At 37.0% G+C, this 25,383-nt stretch overlaps 1 protein-coding gene across 1 annotated transcript in view; it reads left to right on the top strand.

The window, feature by feature from the left end:
- EYS (eyes shut homolog) overlaps positions 1–25,383 on the top strand; it is a 718,062-nt gene that overhangs the window by 143,981 nt on the left and 548,698 nt on the right. Inside the window, 4 exon segments of the mRNA XM_040058168.2 lie at positions 2,404–2,526; positions 15,995–16,003; positions 16,006–16,073; positions 16,075–16,099. Of these exon segments, the coding sequence (XP_039914102.1) occupies positions 2,404–2,526; positions 15,995–16,003; positions 16,006–16,073; positions 16,075–16,099 (225 nt within the window).

Below are 25,383 nucleotides of genomic sequence, written 5' to 3' on the forward strand. Positions count from 1 at the left end.
CTTATCTTATTTCATTTGCAGGTTTTTCAGGCCAGTACTGTGAAACAGAAATGAATGAGTGTGATTCAGCTCCCTGCTTGAATGGTGCTGTTTGTCAGAATGATGTCAACAGCTATGATTGCTTTTGCCCTGAAGGTAAGTTGTTAAAAATAATTTATTTTTATTATCCTTGACAATTTTCTAAACTGTCTGCAGTTTGCAAAACATCTTCTTGACAGGCTTCAAAGCCATTGTTAAAACTTCCTTTTATAAAAGTTGTTCATTCCTTTCCAAAATCTCCTTGCATCTTTGTCCATCAAGTCAACGTTCTACCAAAACCACTATGATAATTAAGATTGGAGAAAAATTAAGAATGGAGACAGATATACTTGCAAATGCTACCTTTCTTCAGAGAGAACATAATGATTTTAGCAAAGTTTGATGCAGTGGAGAAAGCACAAATGAGCAGTACATTAATTCTATGGAAAATATCATCAATAAGCTTACAAAAAATATTTTTAACTTCATTAATAATGTGCAGAATTCTGACTGATCATAGCAAACTAATATGGTCATAATGACTTTAATAGGCCATCACTAAAAATCTATTAGAAATTTCACAGACAAAAATAATATGATTTTCAGCACCTGTGGTCTGTTTCTTTAAAAATGCACACTGCTCGTTGTTATTAGTACTGTATAAAAAAGTAGTGATTTCAGTAAAAAAATTAGTCAAAGAAAAACTAAAATGTTTTAAAACTTTTAAAATTACGGTTTCTTTCTGAAATGCTTTAACAAATGGGTTTCTTATGAATATTTTAAAATGGATTTTTAGTTAAAAAGAAAGCCAAGGTTGTCATTTATAACCTGGTATGTTGTATGTTTTAATTTTTTTTTTTTAATTTTAATCTTCAAATTACTATTCTGTAAATATGGACTCATGGTAGTTGATTCCATAACTGACATTATTTCAAGTATGAATATATTAATACAGGCATACCAGTGGTGATGATTTCAGAAACTCATCACAAGAGATGAAATTGCCACAAATAATTCTCATAAGTACAGCCTCTGTCATTAGCTTGCTTAAATTAGAAGTCAAAATAGATATTGGAAGGTAGATAGAAATTAACCTTGAGAAAGATAATTTTGCTGTTTAAGCCTGCCTGACCAGCTTATACAAAAATAAATCTTGGCGTACACATTGATAATTTTGTGGCTTACATGTTACCTGTGAAACATGGGTCTAATTAAACTCTAAATGCAAATAAGAACTGTTATTTTATACATTATTAATGAATTAAGGGTAATTCTAAAGTTTTATGACTTAAGGATCAGTGGAAATTGGTTCCATGGTCAGTTTGAGAAATTGTAGGAATATGGCTTGCACTGAGGGTACCGATAGCTTAGCATTAGTCATGGTCTTCCTGCAGCCATGGCCTGTGACAGCACTAATGACACTCATTTTGTAGCATGACCGTGAATTAGAATGTATTTACAAGAGCATGAAATGTCAGATATTGGAGATGAGATTTTCTAGCAATTTCAATGTCAAAAAAACACTGTTGGACCTCTGAGTTTGCTAAAAGTTGTTATGACACAAGAAACTGGGGTTTAGTCTGGAAAAGAGTAGTCTCAGGGGAACCTCACTGCTCTCTACAACTATGTGAAATGAGGTTTTATTGAGGTGGGGGTCTGTCTCTTCTGCCATGTCTCTAATGAAAGGATGAGAGGAAATGGCCCTAAATTGTGTCAATGGAGGTTCATATTAGGTGTTAATAGCTAAGAAAAAAATCACTGAAAGAGTGGTTAGACACTGGAATAATTGCCCAGGGAGATGGTGAAGTCACCATCTCTGGAAGTGTTCAAGACTTGTCTGGGTGTGTCACTTGGGGAGATGTTTCAGGGGTGATTGTGTTGATGCTGGGTTGTCAGTTGGACTGGATGATCTGAAAAGCCTCTTGCACCCTTGATAATTCTGTGGTTCTGTAAAACAAATGAAGAAAAAGTAGAAAAGCAAGTATTTGAGAAGTGATTTTAAGAAAGCTTTTAAGAGCTGCTTTTTATTTTGGCAACAGATATCCAAATCCCAGCTTCACTTCATCTGTAATACTGTCAAAATGGTAGCAGATACATAAATTCTTAAGTCTCTGCTCAACTAAAAGTTGGACTAGATTAATGAACACACTGAATCCTAAATTTTGCTTTCATTTATTGACTCCTTTTAAGGTACATTTGACAGAAAAATATGCATTTTCCTATTAATGGCAGAGAGAAAAAACTTTTAGAATTATCTTTCCATAAGGATTCAAGATCATTTTTTACAAGAGTTAATTGAAAACAAGGGACCTAAAGACATTGCTTTAGAAAAATAAAGCACAGATATAGCTGAATAATGCATAGCTCTTTTTTTTTATTTCCAAGGATTTGTAGGCCTGAACTGTGAAATCAACTTTGATGAGTGCACTTATGGCTTCTGTAAAAGCAATTCAACTTGTTTAGACCTGGTTGCAGACTACAGCTGTGCTTGTCCTCCAGGATTCACTGGTAAGATTTATTTTAACTTGGAAAAGACATTAACTAGTTAAACTCTTTCTATCTTTCTGAAATTAATTGCATTTTGTTCCATGTTTTAGCATTAATAAAATGCTAAAGGGTTCTGTGTGATTGACAATCTGTTTTAACTTCCCTCCTAATATGATCAAAATTAAAGCAGTGTATGTATGGAAAGCAAAACTGTGTTTTGCATAGAAGAAAAAAATTGTTCAAAAACACCTAGTCTATGAAACATAGGTGAGCAGGTAGCTGGTGCTATTTTTTTCAGAAGATTTTTTCACAGCCATACTTGGTTGAGATGGTAACAAGAACACAATTTAATTTCTCTTTAAGAAAGTTGCCATCAGATCCTTACGATAAATTCTTGTAAGTTGCACAAGTATTTCTGTGTCTAACAGGTTTAAGAAAATAGCCTTTGCATCAGGAAGAGTCTTCAAGGCTCTGTTTTATGCCAGAAGCATCTAACAGGATCGTGGGGAAATCAGGAAATGTTTTGTCTCCAATTTTTTCTCAAAATGAAATATCTCCAAATACATGCCATCTAAAGAACTATGTCAGGCACTGAACACTGACTTTCAGCTGCTGATTTCAGAGAGGCAAATGGAGCAGCAGTAGTCATAAGCAGTAACAGGAAGACAAACAATGGTAGCCTAAGAAATCATACACCATTACTGGATCTTGTAATAAAAAAACCCAACAGATTTGTCTGGAGAGCTCAAAATATGTGGGGACCAGCGGGATAGGGGAAAAAAAGGAAGAGTTCTATTATGGAGAAATGAAAAGTCAAAGAAGCAAGTAGAACAGTGAAGGATGAGGAGGCAAAATTAAGTTAGTTTAAAATAGAGCATTTCAAGCCACTAGTAACAACAGTGATGTTCAGTTTAGAGATTCTTCATTCATATTTTGCCAATGGTTAAAAGTACGAAGATGGGACATTAGGAATCCAGGACAATACACAGAGATTTAGAATCTGTGAAAGTAATAGCAGTTTTCTTGATTCATGCAAGCATATTCTTATATTATTACAAATCTGAGATGTGATATATTTCCTGTAAGATCTTATTCTCCTTTTTACTTTGGTAACTGGCTTTGCCATCATGAATTTGCATAATATGATTATTTTGCATCAACTTTGAAAATAACAGAGGTGATTACAAAGTATTTGTTACTACAGATAGAAGAAGTTTAATGAAAAATTTTAAAAAAAGAAGCTTTTAAAACTCTCTTCCGTACTGCTGGAATCAAAATGGAAAATGTATAAATTTTGTGCAGTGGGTTGTTAACAGTCATTTTGAGCTGTGTAATGCAGGGAAAACTCTTGTTGTGCATTATTTGGGTTTATATTGCATTTCATTTTTATATTGGGTTTTGTAATGTTTTCTTCTGTACCACCATGTATCATGACATTTGTCTCTGCTCCTTCTCCCCACCCATCCTCCCACACTGGAATGTAATCCATCTTTCTTCCACTCCCACTTTATCCCTGATTGGGTAGTGGCTTGTCTCTGCCTCTAGCCCCTTCCTCCCCGGGTAAAAGCCATGGGACCACATGGAAATGGCTCTCTAGCTTTTGGGACAGGGACAGGGACGGGGACTGGACAGGGCTCCTGACCCTGCGGGGGCAGGACCACAGGAGCAGAGACGGAATAAAGCCATGATTCGCCCCGGACCAAGGGCACACTCTTTCCTTTTGCCATCAACAGGGACCTGCTCTCTCTAAAGGAAAAGGTTTGCAGCCTCTGGGCTCTTTTGGGACCCTGAGGGAAAAAATCCTTCTGGCTGTGGTTTCTCTCTCAAGATATCTGGGGCAAAAATGGAGCTGGGGCTCCAGGAGACACAGAGAGACATAACAGAAAGCTATTCATTTGAAAACACAGCAACAGTATTTTGGGATTTGATGGAATCTACATTATAGAACCAGGACTACAAATTCATATAACTAAGGAAGCCTGGGACAGCGTATGTATTCCTTAGGAGGAATTCTTCATCCTACATTCATACTGATGCAGTTTGCCAGTAACATCCTTGTTCATACCAAGAAAAGAATGATTCAGAATCTGTCGACTGTAAAAAAGTTACAAGTGAGTTATAAGTAGATTTTAATGGATACCTTGAGGCCTGTATTGAAGTCATAGAGGTTCACATGGCTGCATAACAGGCTAATATGGAAAAAGTTCAATTTTCTCCTGCGTTACATATGTGAAAGACTCCATCCAGAATGTGCTATTGATCTCACTTCACACTGGCTTTTTTTGTGAGACAGGACAGCTCCCAGAAGAAAACAAATAAGCCAGCCTACTGACTGGAATTAGAAATAGTGACAGGGTTCCTTCTAATTACACTGAATATTTTTGTCTGTGCTCATGCTTTTTGTACAGTTAATTCACAGTCAGTCATTGTGGATCTCTCCACCAAACCTCTCATTAGGTCTGCTCTACCCATGCCTTCCAGCAACAGCTTCAGCCTCTCAAGAAATAATCTGTGATGCAAAATACTGGATATCTAGCCTTCTATTTTCTATGAAAGGCAAACAGTAGCAAAAAAGTGTTCCATGTTCTTCTGAGTTTTAAGATTTATATAAATGGCATTCAAAGATATTGCCACAGTAACAGTGGTACACTCAAAAGCTATTTAAGGGCTAAAGGAAACATAACGTATATATATAAAAAATTTTTATTCACCTAATATTTAAGCAATGTAGAAATCGCATAATCAATGTAGAAAAGCACCATAAACAGAGCAGTTATCTGTTAACAATTATGTCTGATGAAGGCACATGTTAAAAAGTTCATCAACAGATCCACTAGCATCCTGTCAATCACACCTTGTAGTCATCTGATGAGACTTGATCAAGGAAGTAACATTTGAGAAAGTCCATTAATTGTATAAGACTGATTTTTACCTTGTATTTTTCTTTTAAACACTTTTGTTTTCCTATCATATTAAAAGCAATTTCCAAAAAAAATTACCTTTAGAATCTTAGCTGGTCTGGTACAAATTTGCCTTAGGCCTGGTTGTTTGCTTATTTTCCTGTTTGCTGTCTGCGTGGCGGCATCAATCGTGATTGGGATCATGTCATGAACTAAAGCTCTGATGGAAGGGCAGAATGGAACACGAAGTCCCCCTTGGATGAATACCCCTTGGACCAGGCTGTGGTGCTCCACAGGTGATGGATCTTTGTCTTTCCCTGAGAACAGAGCTGGGAAGAGGCAGAGCCACATGTGCAACGTGGAGCAGAGGTGGATGGTGGAAGCAACTCTCTCCTGCAGAGGAAAGCCAGCAGGACCAGAACACCCAAAACATCTGTGTGGGTCCTGAGAGGAGCAGAAAGCACTTTTGCAGCTTCTGCTGCCAGCTGAATTGTTTGTTGCTGAAAGGGTGAGCACCAGAATTCTGCCAGCCTTTGGAACTTGCTGCATAGAATTTTCTTTACTCTGTCCAAGACAAGCAGGTCCGGAGAAAGACCAGGAAAATACTTTCCCTACAATCAAAGCTTACTCTCAAATGCCCTCCTGTGGTAACTTACATACACAGGATTATGGTAATTATCCTCTACTAAAGAGCTGCTGGACAAATGGACAGATGGCAAAACTGCTACCTCCTTCCCTCACAGTATTTTATTTGATTTTGCCAAATAAAGGGGTTTTGAGAACATCTGGAAGTTGAGATAGGTAAAGGCAGTCCAAGTCTGTTAAACTGGCCAGCCTCAAAAATTAGAGAACATCTTGCTCAACACATCTAAACCTGAAGATAGGTGAAGTAGGATATTTCAATATTGAACAGTGGGATACCTATAATCCATTAGGTAGTAAAACAACTCAAAACATCACTGGGAGAGTGCTCGAATTCATCAATGATACAGAAGGAGAAGGCAGTTTTATGAGGTGTGATTACTGACCATTATCATTATTTGAGTGGATTCTCTATGGTAAAATAAGTAATTGGAACTAAAGAACTCTGTAATTCAGTGGTTTTGAATGAGAAAGCATAGGGGTTTAATCTTAAATAAATGATGGGATTATATTTTTCCATTGTTCGCCCTTTTTCTATTTTAAATGTTGAAATATATTAATTTAATTATTTATTTGATTATTAATTAAAAGTATTTCAAAGTTGTTTATGTATATGGAGGAGCCCTATGTTAGTAAAGTGACAGCAGTGAATGCTGGGTAGAAAAAACTTGATTACGAAGTGATTTTTATTTCATCACTTAGCACTGAATTTTGTAGTTGTAGTTTATATGCATGAGATTCTTAATCTGACTTCCTCACTTATAACATGGTCTATATGAATTCTCTCTGTGTAAAATGCACTTTCCTCTAAGTTTTGCCCATGTCTCATTAATGATTAACATTATAATGAGAAAGCATGAATCAACAGTCAAAATCTACTATCAGTCACAGATTGACTTAAATTTACACAAGAGACTAAATAAATACACAAGCCTTTTAATATGCTTTCTGAAGATCAAATCTGTATAGTTTCCTCTGTCATGTCTCATCCTATTGGGCTTTAGGAATTCTCTAATAGACCTTGTGGCTAAGCAAGTGAGCACTGCAACACTGAACATTTGAAAACCAAAATTATACAAAGATGTTCAAGGTCTTGCAGCTCAGCTCAAGCCAATCACAAGATACAGGATGGTAACTTTCTCTGGGCTTCCAAAAAATCTTTCCTGTGTACTCTTTTCCTGTGGTATTCTAAGCTTTGTTTTCAGTATGCCTGCAAAAGTTGTTCTATTTTAGGCACATAGATGCTGACATAGATGCTTTTAGTTACTATTAGGACAACTGCTAAATTATTGAGTCACTCTTTTGTTTGTTAATCAGAAGATGTACTGTCTCAAACAATTCAAAGGAAAAAAACTGGCCTGAGAGATCTACCTCTACCCAAAAAGCTGTTCTGGCAAGGTGGGGGTTGGCCTTTTGTCCCAGACAGCCAGTGACAGACAAGAGGACACAGCTGCACCAGGGGAGGTTCAGGTTGGACATCAGGAAGAATTTCTTAATGGAAAGAGTTGTCAAGCATTGAAATGGGCTGGCAGGGAGGTGGTGGAGTCATGAACAATGGAGATGTTCAAGAAATGACTGGACATGGCCCATAGTGCTATGGTTTAAGCATTGGTCAAAGGCTAGACTTGATGATCCTGGGAGGTCTATTCCAACCTAATTGATTCTGTGATCTATGGTTGCTCACCCACTCTTAGAGTCAATCACAAAAACTCAGTCTCATTTGCATGTCATGCATCAGATTATTGTTCCACATCAATCAGCCCTTATGACCATCAGAGAGGCAGCTTAAAAGCCAGGTCTTTTCTGTGATGTCACCTAATGACCAAGTTCATTTAAACAACGTGCTTCTGTCTGAGCTCTAGTCAAAGTGCTAAGGTTTTTCAAACCAAAACAAAACCTGGAAGCTGACGACTAGAGAGAAGGATGATTCCTCAGGTTCCTGGCCAGCAGAGCTCTGACTCATAGCAGGCAATGGAGGAGTGAAGTGCTGACTTCCTTTCCCCTGCTCAGCTGGAACAGTGCAGATGGGCTGCTGGTTGCCACAAACACGGTAAGTGGCAGGTTGCTGAGGGCAGGTTTCCCACAGTGGGGTGTTCAAACTTAACATGCTGGAAAATAAACATTTATGCATACATGGAAATGTATTCACTGAGTATGTCTGAGTTATTAGAGAACGTTTATTGTCATGTCATGTGTAAATGTACCTGCTTTTCTTTGAGGGAATTCAGGTTAGAACACTTGAATGAGAAAAAAAAATCAGTAGAGTGCAGAAAAATTTGTTCAACTTTCAACATGCTGCAAATTACATTATATAAAAATTTTGATAAAATAATACTCAAAAGTTAATGAACTGCATGAAAGAAAAGCAAATCCATTTGCTTTTTCCAATAATTTTAAATATAAGCAAAGTTGCTCAGGGTTTGTTTTTTTTTCTTTGATGAGAGAATCAAATGGAACATTTCTCCAATAGCATTCCATCTGCAAATACTAAGCATGATTGGTTTAAATTAGATAGTGAATAATAATAGTTGGAACCGCCTGACAAAAGATAAGTTAATTCTTCAATCAAAACTTTAATTAGCTTGGAATTTTCTTTATCTTTGCTCTTCTGAAGGTGTTATGAGATTATTTTTGTATTCCAGTTTATCTTCATTATTTCAGATATAATGGTAGGTTCTTTTAGTAGTGATTCCAGCTGTCATGCATAACATAATGTACGTAGAGCACCCAACAATATCTTTCTGGGTGTGACTATGTACTTAATTACTTTTAGATAAATTGGAAGATAATAATTTTACATGAATAGGCTTGATTTTCAATTTTAAAATGTTGTCAGTTGCTAGGAGTCTCTTATCATTTTAAAAAAAAAGACAAACAATCATGTCCAGAAAAGCTCATACAGTGATTAAAACACACACAGAAAACAGTGGAACCTGTGTCTGAAATGTTTAGTCTTCCTGAATTACTGTGGAAAATAAACCTCATTTTTCCTTAACTCCATATTTTTCTGTTAACATCATTGATACAATGACATTAACAATGAACATACAACGAACAGTAATGTGCCAGCAGAATGAGCACTGCTTTAACTTTTTACATCTGAGTACATCTATAAAATAACATATGAATACCAAGAATTTCAATCAAAATTTTTGCTATAATTGCCACAAGAAATCTATTAGGATTTAATTTTCTGTTATGGCCTGAGCAATCAGTGAATAAACCCTGACATAAAAAAATCATCATCCAAGCAACTTCCCCAGTGTACATTTTTCATCCCTTACAGTTATTCTGTTAATGAATTTGAGAAACAGAAGTGGCATCTTAGATAAGAATTATTTTATTTAGTGTTTGTTTAGATTTTTTTCTAGCATATGGTTCTTATTGTGAAAAAAAATCCACCAAACCATTGATGTTGGAAAAAGCCTGTTTTTCAGCACTGCCTTTGCAATACCAACTAGCTTCATAGTGGATTTTTTGATACTAGATTATATTTACCAGTATATACTGGGTTGTCTTTTTAAACAATGAGACAATTATCTTTTGACATCCTTTGCTTTGATAGAGTCATACTATAAAAGGTGTGACACTATCAGTTTTGATATGATTACACTAAATAGGAGACTTATTTGGTGGCATCTTTAGTAACTTGCTTCTTTTTTTTTTTTTCCTTTATTCTTTGGTTTTCCTCTTTGTCATGTCTTTTTTCTTTTATTTCTATGGATGTCCCATCCCTAGCAGTGTTCAGGACCAGGTTGGTTTGGACATTATGTGACTTGGTCTCATGGAAAGTGTTCTTCCCCATGGCATAGTGGTTAGCACTAGCTGATCTGTAATATAATCTCGAGACCAAACCATCCCATGATTCTATAGATCTAACAGCAACCTGCCCACTAGAAGAGTTCTGAGCCCCTTGCTCTTAGCTTGACATCTGAGCAGTGGCTAGCAATGGCAGTGCCATGTGCCAGGGCTTTAGTGGGGATAGTGGGAACATTACATGACGGCTTGACTCTCATCAACAGTGTGTTGACTGGAGGCTGCTGAGGAGTCTTGAGGCGGGAGGGGAAATATGTTAAATGCAGAATGATGTTTTTTAAAGCTGTTTGCACAACTTTCATAAGGAGATTTTTTATTTCCCCTTGGCTCATTGGTAGCCAGGCAAGAAATGGAAGAGCATTGGCTACTTGTTCTGGTAACAATAGAGTAACACCTTGCACCTATTTATCCTAGTAACCTCCAAAATGTCCAAGAACAGGACGTGCACATTTCACATGATGAAAATGATGCTACAGAGCCTGGATGCCTTGGGGTGGGCTACTACTGTCACAGAAATATACCTGTCTCACTAAATTGTTTTGCTGTTTTCAGAGGAAAGACACAAAGAGGGCTACAGGATGAGTTTATTTATTCTGCAAGTCTTCTTACAATACATAGGTTGCTGGTTGTATGCTCTGTATTAGGTCTGTGTACCAGAAGGAAGTTAATTATTTGCCATTAACCGCCTTGTACTGAACCTAATTACTCTAGTTTTGATTAAAGCATACAATGAATCCAGAAGCATTCAATCCTGATTTGAATGCATGAAAAGAAGCCAGAATTTCACTGACTTTTTTTTTTTAGTAGTAACCAGCATCAGATTTAGAAGTTTATATTAAATATTTTATTTAAAGTTTTTGTGTTCAACTTTGAGCTATTGCATCTCATCACCTTTTCTACACAAAATGAAAAAGCTCTTGCTACTTAAGTATTTTCTCTTTGTAAAGATACTTACACGCTGTAATCAAGTCACTTTTTGGTTTTGTCTCTTCTAAATGTAACAGATGGAGCTCTTTAAGCCTTTGCCGACAGCATGCTTTCTTCCATTGCTGAATAAATTGTGTAGCTTTTCTTGCACCCTTCCCACTTATTTTTAAATATGGAACATTCTAATCAATGTTTTATGCAGAGGCATTTTACACATCAAAGTTCATTTTTTGTTTTAGTTAAATACATCTGAGATTTTTTTTATCACAGCACTGCAATAGCGCTCATATGCTGAGATCTTCACCAGTCTTTCCAAATTTCTTTTGTTGTTTCCCCACATACACTTCAGCTACAGTTCAGTAGCTATAATCTGCATGCTTTTTTTCTGTGCTTGTATCTGAAAACTACAAGTGACCAGAAGTGACCTGCAATACATTGAAAAATGTATTGTTTAGCTAGATAAAAGTTATCACAAGATTTCACTTGGTGTGTAGGCTTGGTTCCTTGTGGAAATGAGAGGCAGGAAAGGAAGTGAGAGTGGAAATGAGGTATCCGTTTAAAAGTCAGTATGATGAGTGAGGACTTTTCACATTTGCCTACAGAAAAAGAGACTTAGGGAAGTATAAAATGCCTCATTTGCCTCACTGTGGTTTTGTCATGAGAAAAATTTGAGAGGTGAATTCAGACTGAATGTGCCAAAAGCTGCACTGCTTTCTTTAGAAGGGTAGGCCTTAGTATCTGTCCCTCTGTAATTTCAACCCTGTGCATTTATGGTGTGCTGGAAGAATGTATTTGTCTCTTCCTGCAAGCCTTAATACTTTTACACTGTTTTTCTTGTCTGCTGCAAGCCTGGGCTCACCTCTCTTTTATAGCACTAATGTAGAAATGTGTTTTGATGGAGAAACAGAGTACAGACACACTAGGTTCCAAAATCAGAGCACAGTTATCACACATCAAGTAACTTAAGACTTTTACCATAAGGCAAAGCAAGCTTCCAGACAATCCAACTCATTACACAAACATAAGTCTTTGGACTTCCTTCAGTGTTATAAACAGAATTTATGCCCTGTAAATGATATAATCACAACGCTGAAACAAAATACTAATGATAATCTGTTTCATTCTTATCTCAGCAAAAACATATACTCTGTTGCTTCCTCAGATATGTATCTTCTTAAAGTCCAAAGACTCCTTATTTTCTTGGGGGAACCTTTCCAATGTGTGTTACAAGGATTACAAGGATTTCCTTACAGTCTAATATTTCACTGCAGTTTAAATTCATTACTTCTCACCCCATCTACTACGAACACAGCAAACTGATAACTTTTTATTTTGTTCATCCTAAAAGGTCATGCTTTTGAGCTGTTTGTCATTCCTAACATGTTCATATGGACTCTGATTTCACCCACAATTTTCTTGAATGCACCTCACCGCACAATGAAAAACACTCCAAATGCAGCTTTAGTTCAGTAAGATGAGAATGGAAGGATAATTTTATCCTTCTAACTGGATATGATCTTTTTTATGTATCCCAGCAAACTATTTGTTTTAAAACAAAATTCTGGCATCTGTTCCTGTTTTACTCATGATTTTCTGCACTGTGTCTTCTCTTCTGATTGGATTGCATTTGTTATATCAAACTCTATTATCAATTTGTCAAAATTCATTAAGACTTCTAATCCTGTTCTTCAATGTACCTTTTTGTATTGTCATCAGTGAGCTAATTTTGCTGTCCACCTTCTAGATTGTTGAAAAAAGTATAGTGGAATTGAATAGACAGTAGATTTCTTTCAAAACTTGTGCAATTCATTCATCCAGTCTGGTAGCAAACCCACTAATAACTAATGCATGAATATGGCTTTCCATAAAGTTTTACTCATCTGATAATATTCTCTTATAGTTTCTATGTAGAACAATTATTGTGATTTCACAAAAAATGGAAGAAACATTACTGAACAGAAGGAGCAAGACATATGCTACTGGGTTTTGTTATCTAAAAATTGTGTAAATTTAGTGCCAAAGGGAATCAATTTGCTTATATAAGGCCCATTTTGTTTATTAACTGTATCATATTTATAGTTTCTTGCAAGAAAACACTTTAAAGCTTTTCCCAATACTACTTCTAGGAACAGAATTTTCACAAATGGATTTATAATTTCATGTCTTTTCCTTTTATTCTTTTGCAAAAGGCTGATTTTAGTCAGATTTCATGTACTTTATCTATTTTTCACAGGTTCACAATGAAAACTATTGAGTTTTTGTCCACTGGTACCCAAGGTATAGTTCATAAGACCAGCCTATCCAACTATTTAACTCATCTGACAATTCTACAGCTTTTCTTCTGTATTCAACACTGAAGTTTTGCCCTTCAATCATAAGTACTAATTATGATAATGAGCTGCTTTACAGCTGGTCTTTTTACTGATGATTGAGGCAGAAGAAGCATTGATTACCATTATCAATAGCCATCCTTCTTTACTGGATGGCAAACCACATGTTTCCTTCATCTTTGATATGAATAATAATTTCTTGTTTCTCTGACCATTCTATAATAGTTACATGATTTTGCTGGTCTGAGTTCATGTCTACATATTTGTGTTGTACATTTTTGTTTATCCTTAGCAATTCAACCTGCTTTTTTGTCAGCTGGGCTTTTCTCATGCTTTGAAAATCAGGAAGTGCCATGTTTGGTCTCCTAATATCCAGTGTCTTTCTCCCACAAAAAGAAAGTTTGTCTTTGTATAGTTATAAAAGCAGCAGCTTTCTTAATTACCTTTTCAGGTAGATGTTCACTCTTTATAAGGTTTCAAATCAGAACTTTTCTACAGTCCTTGAAGTTCTTCTGAATTCCTTTATTTTTATGTTGCTCACCCTCTTCTCCCTCTCCATGGATTTTGACTGTCCTCAGCCAGGTTTTTAAAATTTCTTTCCTTATAGTCAGAGAGTACTTTTCCCTTAAACTTTGAATCAAGTAACTTGCACTTTTTCCACAATGGCATGAAAAATTACCAATAGTACATCCAAATATCTTTGAATTTTTGAAAGATGACTCCTTTCAAAAATTATGGTTTTATAATTAAATACTCTATGGGTCCAAGTCCTGTGTTGTTAAGGATTCTGCTAGTTCTTTTAGCTATTTAAAAACAACAACAGAAAAACCCACAAGCTATAAAAAATTTAAGGTTTCTTTAAACTGATTCTACTGGATTTGTGATCTGTGTTTAATCATTATATACAGCAAATTGTGTGTGACTCTGCAGTATTTTCCACAAAATGTCAAAATCTTACCTGGTTTCTATCATTATCCTTTTCTATGAGTTTCTGTTTCCATACCCTTAAACCTTTTTCTAAATGTTGGGGTTTTTTTTTCCCTTCCTCTGTCTTCTCCACTTTCTCTCTTGACCATTTAATTTGATTTTTGCATACATTCTATTTTTACATTGTCCCAGCGTGACTTTATGATGCTTGTATCCCCAATTATCTGTTTCTGGTTGTGTTGTATATTGAGTTCTTGTTCTTTTAAGACTGGTTCTGGAGCAAAGGGGGGAGCAAGAAGTGCGGAGTTTGTTTTGAGAAAGCTGCCTGACTCCTCCACATTCTTCTCCAGACAGGGTGTTTGGCGGAGGCTTGGAGAGACTGCAGGACAGAGATCTTTTTTGCTTTTAGTTAGTTTCAGCTAGCTAGAGCAGAGAAGTTCCCTGGATTGTTTTTGTGTTTTTTTTGGTGTTGATTTTTTTTTTCTTGGGACTGTTTAAACCTGCTCTGGACTGAAAACCCAGGGGAGCACTGGGGGCTGCATCTGCAGCCCACCGGGGCCTGGACCTCGGCCATTTTCCAGCAGCACTGGAGGGACTGGGGCTGATGAGAGACTGAGAGAGAGCCGAGCTACACCCACGGCAAGGACTTTCTCAATTTGCTATCTCACTCCAGAACAAGAGGTTTTATTGTTTATACTATTCATTCTTTGTTACTTGTGGGCACTTTGTTTGTTAAGTAAAATAGTTTTTTTCCATTTTCTCCGAGGAAGTTTTTACCGGACCAGTTTTGGGGAGGGGCCATTTGGGTTTGGTCCCAAGTGATTCCCATTCAGGGTTTTTTCTCCCAAATTTGCCCTAAACCAGGGCAAATGTATGTTAGCTGAAAGTACATCACATAGTTAAGGAAGACAGAACTGCAAGGTGACACCCTCGGCCATCCATCATTTATTGTGTAATGAATCTATAATTGCCCTGCCCCCCCAAGCCTTGTTTGTCCAGAAGGACCCTAGAAACCCCCCAATGATCCTTAAATTAGCTCCTTAGACTGAGGTCCATGGGATGCATTATCTATCTGGTATATCTTGATTAAAGTGAGACAAGGAACCTCCACAATTTCTGCAAGGAGCAACCAAACAAAAGTTCTGCTTTTTCGCATCAGTGATAGTTACAGTTTTCCTTCTCTGTCATTGGCTTAACTTCTGGTATTCATGTGAGCTCCTAGCCTATATATTTGTCCCATCTATTCTGATCAATTTTTGTTCAGAAAGATCCAGTATTTATAACCGCCTAGGTAGGGATTGCCCGTAAATTAATGTAGAGCACAATAGAGAAACGGGAGACGGGATTTTTGTTTGGTATGTCCAATGAGTTAACTGTTTTCATCGGCCACCTATTCCATTGTCTTCTAAATTATGCACTCTCTGTATCTTTTGTATTTTTGCTATGTTATTGTTGTTTCAGATTTGAAAAAAAAATTGAATTACAAGCTCAATTAAATCTATATAAAAGCAGAAAAATGAGAAAGCTAGCTGAGTGAACTGGTGGGTTTCTGTTGGGTCTGAGAAATGGCATTCATCTGGAAATATGAATGCAACTTTGAGAAATATTTTTTTCTTGCTATTGTTACCAAGGTGACTAAATCTCTAAAACTTTTTTTTTTGAAGTAGCATATAAGTCTAGTTAATTATGGTATTGAGTTGTGATACTAAAATATGCAAGGAATGTTTTTGCAAATGCTGTTCATATTTATTCTTTTTAAACATTTGTTAAACTATCTGCTATGTTCTATGAATATCTCTAGTTTTGGAAACTGTAAAGGCAGAAATAAAATAGGCATTTCCAATGTGGAAAAGCCAAATTATGCAGTTGTTGACTGTACTGTGAAGCAGCTTTTCTACTCTCCCAGCATGATTTATAGTTTTAATGTTTAATTTTCTTTTCTGTCAGACAAAAACTGTTCACGGATATTGATGAATGTTCCTCCAAGCCCTGTAAAAATGGAGGTGATTGCCACGATTTGCTTGGTTGAATTTTACTGTAGCTGTTTGCCAGGTAAGAAGTCACATGATATTTAGTTGAGAAATGTTCTATAATAGTCAAAAAAGAAACAGCTTTTTCATAAGCACACAACTAAGTAGTAGTTTAAGTAGTTTATTTTGCTTGAAAAGAGAGAACAGCTATTCTTTAGGTATATGCTACAATTGTTATGCAGGTGATGTCAGCAGAATTTGTTTACAGGACATAACTTGTATTCTGGAAGTCCTGCCTTCCAAGTTGATGAATAGAGAGCCTTAAGAATCAACCAGCTCTGCCAGTAGCATGATTTTTTCCCATCTTTTCTACTAGCAAAAGTAATTTTTAAAAATTTTTGACAGAAAATGTGGACAAGATGTACAGTAGTTGTCATAAGGGTTGCTGTGGTGGGTTGTTCCTGGCTGGGAGCTGGGTGCAGTCAGTTAATCACATAATTTCTGTTGCTCCTTCTTCCTTTACACTCTTCCTTTGCTCCAGTATGAGCTGCCTCCCAAGAGAGAGTCCTCCAAGAACTTCTCTCATATATGAGAATACAAGTTACTTCCCATGGCCTGTGGCTCTTTACAAACTGCTGCAGCATGGTTTCCTTCCACTGAGTGCAGTCTTTCAGGAACAGCCTGCTCCAGCATGGGTCTCCCACAGGGTCACAGCTCCTGCCAGGAAACCTGCTCCAGTACGGACTCCTCTCTCCATGGGGCCACAGCTGCTGCTTGAGGCATGTTCAGGCTTCCCACAGGAAGGGTCACAGCCTCCTTTGGACATCCACCTGTTTTGCCATGAGGTTGTCCATGCGCTGGCAGGGAGATCTCTGCTTCCACCGTGGCCCTCCACGGGCTGCAGGGGCACAAGCTGTGTCACCATGGGCTCACCACAGGCTATAGGGGAATCTTGCTCTGGTGCCTGCAGCACCTCCTCCCTTTTTCTTCTGTACTGATTTTTGGTGTCTACAGAGCTGTTTCTCATAGTAATCCTCATACTTTTTTCTGGCTGCAGTTGCCCAGTTTCATTTGTTGGGTTTTTTTCTATCATCTTAGCTGTTTTTGCAGAGGTGCTACCACTGTCACTGATGGGCTCAGCCTTGGCCAGCACTGGGTTATCCTGAAGCTGGCTGGCATTGGCTCCATCAGACCAGGGGGAAGTGGAAGTTTCTGGCAGCTTCTCAGAGATAAGCCCACCCTGTACCTGCCCCCCCCCCCGAAACACTGGAGTGCAAACCTTAGCAAACCCAGTTCAGTTTGCTTGCAGTGATGAGAGATGCCAGCAATATCTGAATTTGTCAGTCAGAGTAGATCAACTTTCTGTCTTTATGTGGCACACATAGTTTTATTTACAGCATCACCAAAATCATTTAGATTGGAAAACCCTCTGCAATCATAGAGTCCAACAAATAAACAGTATCTTACTGAGACATGAATCTGTATGCTTCAGTGTGACTTTTCAGTGTGGATTGGTGCTATGGGCAACCATTTATACATTGAAATGTAGTATATTTTAATATAACCATATAATTTAATATACAACACTTGCAGAATATGATGATTTTTTTTTTAATCCCCTGCTTTCTTTATTATGGGCCAGCTGGTTGTCAGCCAATCAGAAAATAGTGAGAAAAGCATGAAGCAATAGTTCTTTTTCATGCATTTTTTTATAGTCTTAAGTCAGTTACATTGCAATAAACCTTGTTCTACAATGTCAGGTTAACACAGTAAGGATAAAATGATCAAGCTTGTATTTAGACAGAAATATTGACTTAAAGTGAATAGGCAAAATAAGTGGTTTAAATTTTTTATGTCCCTATAAGAGCTATATATGTTTTGAAAATGTATACAAGCTATATCAAGCCTATTGTACAAATAGCTTGAAAGTTATTGATGTGTGGAATACAGACACTCACAGACAGAACTGACACTAAGTAATAGTATAAGGGCATGAATATAATTTGAATATATGAATGAATATTTATGGATATTACTATATATAGAGTATGCATATGTGTGTATTATACATGTGCATACATATACATACTCATACTACTTTTTTTAGACATGAGTCTTACAACAGACTTTCAAGGTGCAGAATATTGAAGGTTAATTATTATTGTTGTTATTATTAATATTAATTATTTTGGCTTTTTTTTAAGGCTGAATTCTTATATGTTGCTGTAATAAGTTAGTTTTACTTTTTCAGTTGCAAAGACTGTGACTATATTTCATCATCCTTTCCATCATGGATAAACCAAATGTCGCATCCAATTTTGTCAGTGTTTGCTCTGTGAAATCACAAACACAACAATAAATATGAAAACATCTTCCTGTTATGTTTAAAAAGTGAGATCATATGCATGAAATGAATACAGAAATGCTGTAAGAAGTACACATATGAAATCTCAGACTATAAACATTTTCTATTACTGTTTTGAACACTTGTTAGATACGGTCTTTGTGAAGAATTTACTCATCTGCAAAATGCAGGATGAAAAGCAATGGTTTAGACAGTATTTAGCATTGCAGAAAGACAATAGAACACCTGTAGGACAGCACAAATGAATTTCAGCTAATCAATTGGCTTTATCAGGAACCCAGTTTCAATGTCTCTCTGCAAATGCAAGCAGCATGGGGAATATGCAGGAGGAGTCGGAGATGTGTGCATGTTTGCATGGCTAGGTTAATTTTGGCATCACAGAGACGAAGTGGAATGACTCCTATGACTGGAGTGTTGCAGTGGAAGGATACAGGCTTTTCAGGAAGGACAGACAAGGCAGATGAGGAGACAGTGTTTGCACTCTACTTCAGTGTTCAGCTGGAGTGCATGGAGCTTTGTCTGGTGAGGGATGAGGAGTCAACCAAGGGTCAGGATTAAAGAAAGGGCAGGGACAGGTGACATTTCAGTGAGAGTCTGGTACAGGCTGTTGCACCAGGGAGCCCAAGTAAAGGATTCTGGGTCTGCATAGCCAGATTTTGGGATCTGAGGGGCTACAGAGAGAACAGATGAAAGATCTTAATCAGAATTACTACTCAGTATAAAACTAAAGAACTATTAGCAGATTATATCATAACATAAAACAGTGCACTATATCAAGGGACCTACATTAAACCTAGAGAAAAAAATAGTATTGATTAGGTGTCAAATGTAACTTACCACTGAAATGACAATAATGTGCACAGATTCTTTCACTTAATCCCTGGGGAGTAATGGTGAAGAATCCCTAGTCATGGGAGGAACACCACACAGTTCAAAGAAAATGTACAGGTTTCTGCTTTTTGAAAGATGGTGTAGGTCTTATAGTCATAAAAAGAGGGTATCAAAAGGTCAGTCAGAAATCTGACTTATCTTCCCAGACCTCACTTCAACAGTAAGATGTTCATTAGCAGTTGGGAGGTGCCTGACCAGGGTTAATCCCATGGCACCAAAATAATCCACAAGACAGCTAGTCCTGCTTGAGTTACCTGACTGGTTTACAAACAACAGATAAATTCTTGTGGGGAGTGAGGTGCCCTGCTACAGACTTGTGGAATTGCATCTGAATTACTGTATCTAAGTTTTGCATTTTCTGCTAAAAGAAGGACATTGCCTTACTGAGGCAAGTTCAGCAAAGGGCCATGAAAATGGAGAACATGATATACAGAGACACTGAAGTAATTGGACCTGTTTGCCCTGAAGAAAAGGCTGAGAGAATTTATTGGGGCTTACTACTACCTCCTGGAAGGATACAGGGAAGACAGAACAAGTGTTTTCTCACAGGTCAAAATTCTTTCAGGGCAAGAGTCAATGGACACAAGTCAGAATGCAGGAAAATTAAACACTTAGGTGGAAAAAAAACCCAAACCAACAACATTATGAAAGTGGTTAACAACTGGAACATATTTTCTGGAAAGCTTGTGGCAGCCCCATCTATGAAATCATATTTGAATATTGATAGGACAGTTCCCTTAGCTACCTTATCTAGCTGGGATTACTATGAGTGAGTATTAGACTAGATGGCCATAAGACATCATTTCCAACTCAAATTTTCCTGTGATTCTATTATTAAAGAAGGAATGTTTGCCGAGTTTTACTTTATAAATCTAATACTTTGAGGTGAATTTGAATTGAACTAACCATACCTACACAATGTCTTTAAGGCTGTATGCATGTGGACCAGATCTAAAAAAGTTCTGCATAATCCTAATAATAGTGCTACATTTTATCAAGTTTGTATCTGAAAAGAATAAAAGTGTTTGTTTATATGCAATGTTTTGTCCAATGCCAGATTTTTATGAGTATTCAATAATTTATCAACTATCTTCTTCTCATGAGTATTAATTTATCCTCCCACTATAAAATTATTACCTATGTGTATCGAATTTTAAAAAGGGGGGAAACAAAGTGAAAAATAAGGGCTATATTTTATGACAACAGTAGTCTGTCATTTGGAAACCATGCCTTGAAATGGTCAAGCAGAGATGCACAGTTTGAGAAAGAAGCGAGGAACCTCTTTCTAAAATTTATAAGGTGTCCACAGGTAATATTTATGTGATATTTAAGGAAATTTTAATCTACAAGATGATGGATTTTCACAATATATTCAGAAAGTCATCGGAAGTGACTTTTTACAATATATTCAGAAAGTCATTGTGCTGGCTTGAAGGCAAAACCAGCACGAGACTCCAAGTCAGAAAAAAAATTTAATAGGAGAGAAAAAAAAAGGTAAAATAAAATAAGATAAAACACATGCAATAGTACAAAAGATCACTGACAGAGTCAGAATACAACCTGAAACCGTGGGGGTAGCAGTCCAGATGAAGTGGTCTTGTTGAAGCAGTGATCCTGCAGAAAGGTCTGGTAGCTTCTTGTAGCTGGTTCGTCCCGCACCGGGTGGATGCCGGCCTCCGGCTAGCCCAGATTTGCACAGCTACAAGATGTTCCCAGTTCGGATGGGCACGCAGGTTATCTTTACCCAGCAGCTCAGCTTCTCAGCAGCAGTTGGACTAAGTAGTGTCGTGACAGCAGCAGCAGCAGAAAAGGATGGCTCTCAGCTTAACAGGTTAAAAGACATTTATTCAGACCCAGTTGCGGGAAGTCCGCAGCTGGTCCAAACCGCAGGCCAGAGAGCCCACAGAGTGAGAGAGCAGAGCTGAAGAGAGTTTGAATCTCCCTCCTCCACCTTATAAGCGGGGGAGGGGTTCAAGGGGGGTTACAACAAGACAACAAATCAGGGGATTCAGGGGGTAACAAGGTGTGCCCACCCCCAAGCCTCTGATCAAACACCTCCAGAGAAAAAGAATTCCCCCCGGGGGACCTATCACCTGAAGCCCTCTCCGTATGATTTCGCAATCTTGGGAAGGGGTCCCGAAGTGATAGGCAGGCTGCCCCAGAGCGGGGGGGCAGAAGGGGTGGTCCAAGTCAGGTGAGGGGTGGGAGGACTGACACAAAACACCTTATTATACAGAAAACACAAAAGGGTTACAGAACTGGGGATGCAGTAAATTGAACCATAACATAAAATTTCTTATAAAAACCTAATAAAACAATTCTCGCACCACCACAGTAGCTCTTGTCCTCTGGGAATCCAGTGGGTAAGGCTGCCCGTGCTGTCCCAGATGCCAGATTATATCCAGGTGGGAATGCTTGGCTCCTCCCCCTGGGCAGAGCATCTCACAATGGGCTGATATCATTTTATCAGTCTTGCAATGGGTCCTTGATTGCCCATTAAACAGAAATAGCTCCTGGAGGGAGTTACCTATGAGTCATGCAGCAGGGCATTGATGGGCCATTAACAGAAGACAGTCTGGAGGGAGGGGGCAAGGGAAACACTGCCCAACCTAGTTTCAACATCTCATGTAGATGGTGATAAAACACGTACTTTGGGCACATCTTACATTGTAACCTAGGACAGTCATCAAAATTGCTCAATGGAATATAACAAGTTCCTTATGGAAAAATGAAGACCCTTTAAGTTTATAGAAGACAAGCATGAGGGAATCTTAGAAACATAAATAACTTTTAACAGATGTCATTGCATTTCTCTATTTATTACCACATAATGTGATATAACTAGAGAATTTATTTGGAAGGTTTGGTAAAGGATTAGACAAGTTCACAACCCAAAACTCTCTAAGTCAATATTAAAAAATCCTTTGAGTTTCTTAAAACACGTGACTGTTTGGCGGTTTCAAAGGGAACAGACTGCTGGAAGCTTCTAAACTAATAATATCTCCCTAAACAGTCTCTCTTTTCCTGCTCTCAGACAGTTCTATGTTGGATGCACAATTTTTCTCTTTTAGAAAACATTACATCTACTACACAGCTACACAGTTTCTTTCCCATCCCTGTTTGTGCCTCAGTGTTGTATTAGCCCTGCTACACTTAACTGAATACATATTTCCTCTTTTTCTTTTTTTTTTCTTTTTTTTTTTTTTTTTTCTTTTTTTTCCCCTTTTTATTTATGGGATTACTGGATGGTTAGCATGAATCCTAAAGGAGACTGATTTTGAAGCAGAAAATCCTATCACTTGATGGATTCAAACTAAAATCAATTTTTTTTCAATTTAATACACTGAATCAAAGTAGCAGTACTTGTGATTAAGAGTAAACATACACACAGGGAAGTTGTAAATCAAATTCTTCCTTTTTGGAAGGTTTTGCTGTTATTAAAGTTTAGTGTACCATGAAATAAGACGGTACTTTCTTTCAAACCTTTCTGGCAGCCCTTGTTATTAACTAGATGCTTCTACATGAAAGTTTTTACTGCAGGAAGAGACCTTAGAAAAACTATTGCATGCTGTGATTCAAAAAATAAAGTGAATCATCATGAGTACAGATGGAAAAAGTTTACAAAATCATTCAGTTCTTCACACTGCTGCTGCACAATGATCCTTAACATAGAATTTGTAATGATAGTTTTTGCTTTTATTTCAAAGTTGCTTGATCAGAAAATGCAGCATTTTTCACATGAAGCTGTTGCTCTGCTTGCCAAAAAGACTACCTGATGCGTAGCTTAAAAATTCCAATTATTGATTTCTTGCTCCAAGTCACAATTCACTTATGCAATTTGTAAAGGATGTTTCTCTTCAACCTAACATCCTAACTTGTGTTGGGATAGAATTCTTTCTACACAAGTCCATCTAATCAGCTATAGAAAGGTTGTTCAGCAGATTGACACAAGATACTTTGAGTATTCTTTTAGCAAATAGTAAAGAATTGCTTGTAGCAGTAGTTAGTGGACTCAATATTTTAAGGAAATAGAAGTCAATATATTTGCATGATGTTGTCACTTTTGCAAAGTCTTAATACTGAGACTTCTGCAGGCACCCATGATGTGTTGGTTTTTAACTCAGGATGAAGGCTGAGGCCATGTAAAGTCAGATGTTGGAAAAGCAGAGGTTATGCAGACAGGTCTCCAGGACCAGGCATTTTTACTGACCCTTGCAAAATCATTATCTGGAAACAGTGAGTGACAGGGGACATTATTAGGAGTCCTTCCCAAGAGTTTTTCCTTACATTCATAGCTCATCCATACACTAGGTTTTTTTTTTCTCTGATATTTGTGAAATGTTAAATATATATTTTAGTCAATCCAGTAATTCTTCTGTGGTTTTGATAATCTTAGTATATTAAGATATTTTTTCTAATAGTGGTATTCCTGAACATGTCCAGTCATTTGTTACTGCTGAAGGTCTGATTGTTTGCTTTATTTTTTTCATGGAGCCCTTTACAATATTAGTTAAACTTCAACTGTTTTTTACATTATGTCTAACAATTTATTCATAAACTACCTAGCAGCAAAAGGCAACAATTCTAACATTTGCACAAGTTGGGAGTTCCCTTTTTTAAAGAAAAATAGTTCAGAAATAGTCTACAGTATTTTCAACATTAGGAAGCAGAAAAATTAGTCATTAAAGGCCATTCTTTGCTTTTTCACTCTGGAAAAAAGCCCCTGATCTTCTCATTATCAGAAGGGAAAGACTAGATAATACACAAGAAAATGAATGTTTAATGGGTACTCCCCCTAAACAAAAAATCTAATGGTTTTGCAGACAGGGTCTGGTTGAGGTAGAACTAATCTTCTTCACAGAAGTTGTTACAGTGTTGTGTTCTAGATTTGTGACCAAAGCCATGTTGCTAACTCAGGAATGTTTTGGCTGTTGCTGAGCAGTGTTTGCACAGCATCATCTCTGTCTCATTTTGCCCTGACAGTCAGTAGGCTGGAGTGGACAAACAGCTGGGAGTGTATAAAGCTGGAACAGCTGACCCCAATGTGATACCAAACAGATATTCTATTCCATATGAATTAATATAGTCTGCCATAAAATCCTGGGAAGAATTATCTAAAGTAGCTGTTGCTAGAGGCCATATGGCCATTGGGGGGAGGTGAAGAGTGTCTTTGCATTACTTGGTATGTAAATATATATATTTTATTTTATTTTTTCCCTTTTGTCACTCACTAATTTGTCCTTATCATGACTCACCGGTTTTCTCACTTTCTCCTATCCAATTCTTTATGTAAATCAAAGTTTGAGATGTACATAGCTCTTTCTATTTTCATGGTTTTCACTAGAAAAGAAAGAGAACAGTACAGAGAAGTCTTAAGCTTCCTCAATTGTAATTATCATACTTTGGGAAAAAGTTGCCATACATGTTTTAAGATGTAATGCTAACCTTAATATACATGTTTCATGCAGACAAAAGTCTTTGAGATTTATGTAAATGAAAATGCTGCTGAAAAAGTGCACAATAGTGGAAATGCAATTGCTCAGACATAGTGCTCTCAAAGTGTGCGCTACGATGTAATACTGAACGGTGTATTCTGTAATTCACTGGCATCTATACCTTCTATTTGTTCAAAATGTTCCCAGCAGCACAGTAAGACTTTTAAACCTAATCTTTATTATCTTTTAGAAATTGGACATAAAGTTAAGAGTAAATAAAAAAAAACCCCTGCAATTTCTACTTCAGAGAGATTTCATTATGTTATTCTTATAGAAATAAGTCTTTAGTGAGTTTTTGCACTGAAATACTGAAATATATAAAATGTTGGTAAATTAAGAAAACTTAAAACAAGATATAATGATTTAAAAAAAAATCTTGAAATGGATATACCTTTTAACTACAGTTTTAAGATGAAAAGAATTAAATGAAGAACGAAGAAGAAGATTCACACGATGACACTGGAAACTATTCATTGTACATCAACATATACTATGTTTATATACTTGCAACCAAGCGTAGAAGGAAAAGGTGAAATACTTTCAAAAATATCAGATGGAAATAGGAAGGAGGAAAGGACAAATGAGAATAGCAACACACTTTGAAAAGCTCATTAA

Source organism: Hirundo rustica, chromosome 3, assembly GCF_015227805.2.
Source record: "Hirundo rustica isolate bHirRus1 chromosome 3, bHirRus1.pri.v3, whole genome shotgun sequence".
NCBI lineage: Eukaryota > Metazoa > Chordata > Aves > Passeriformes > Hirundinidae > Hirundo > Hirundo rustica.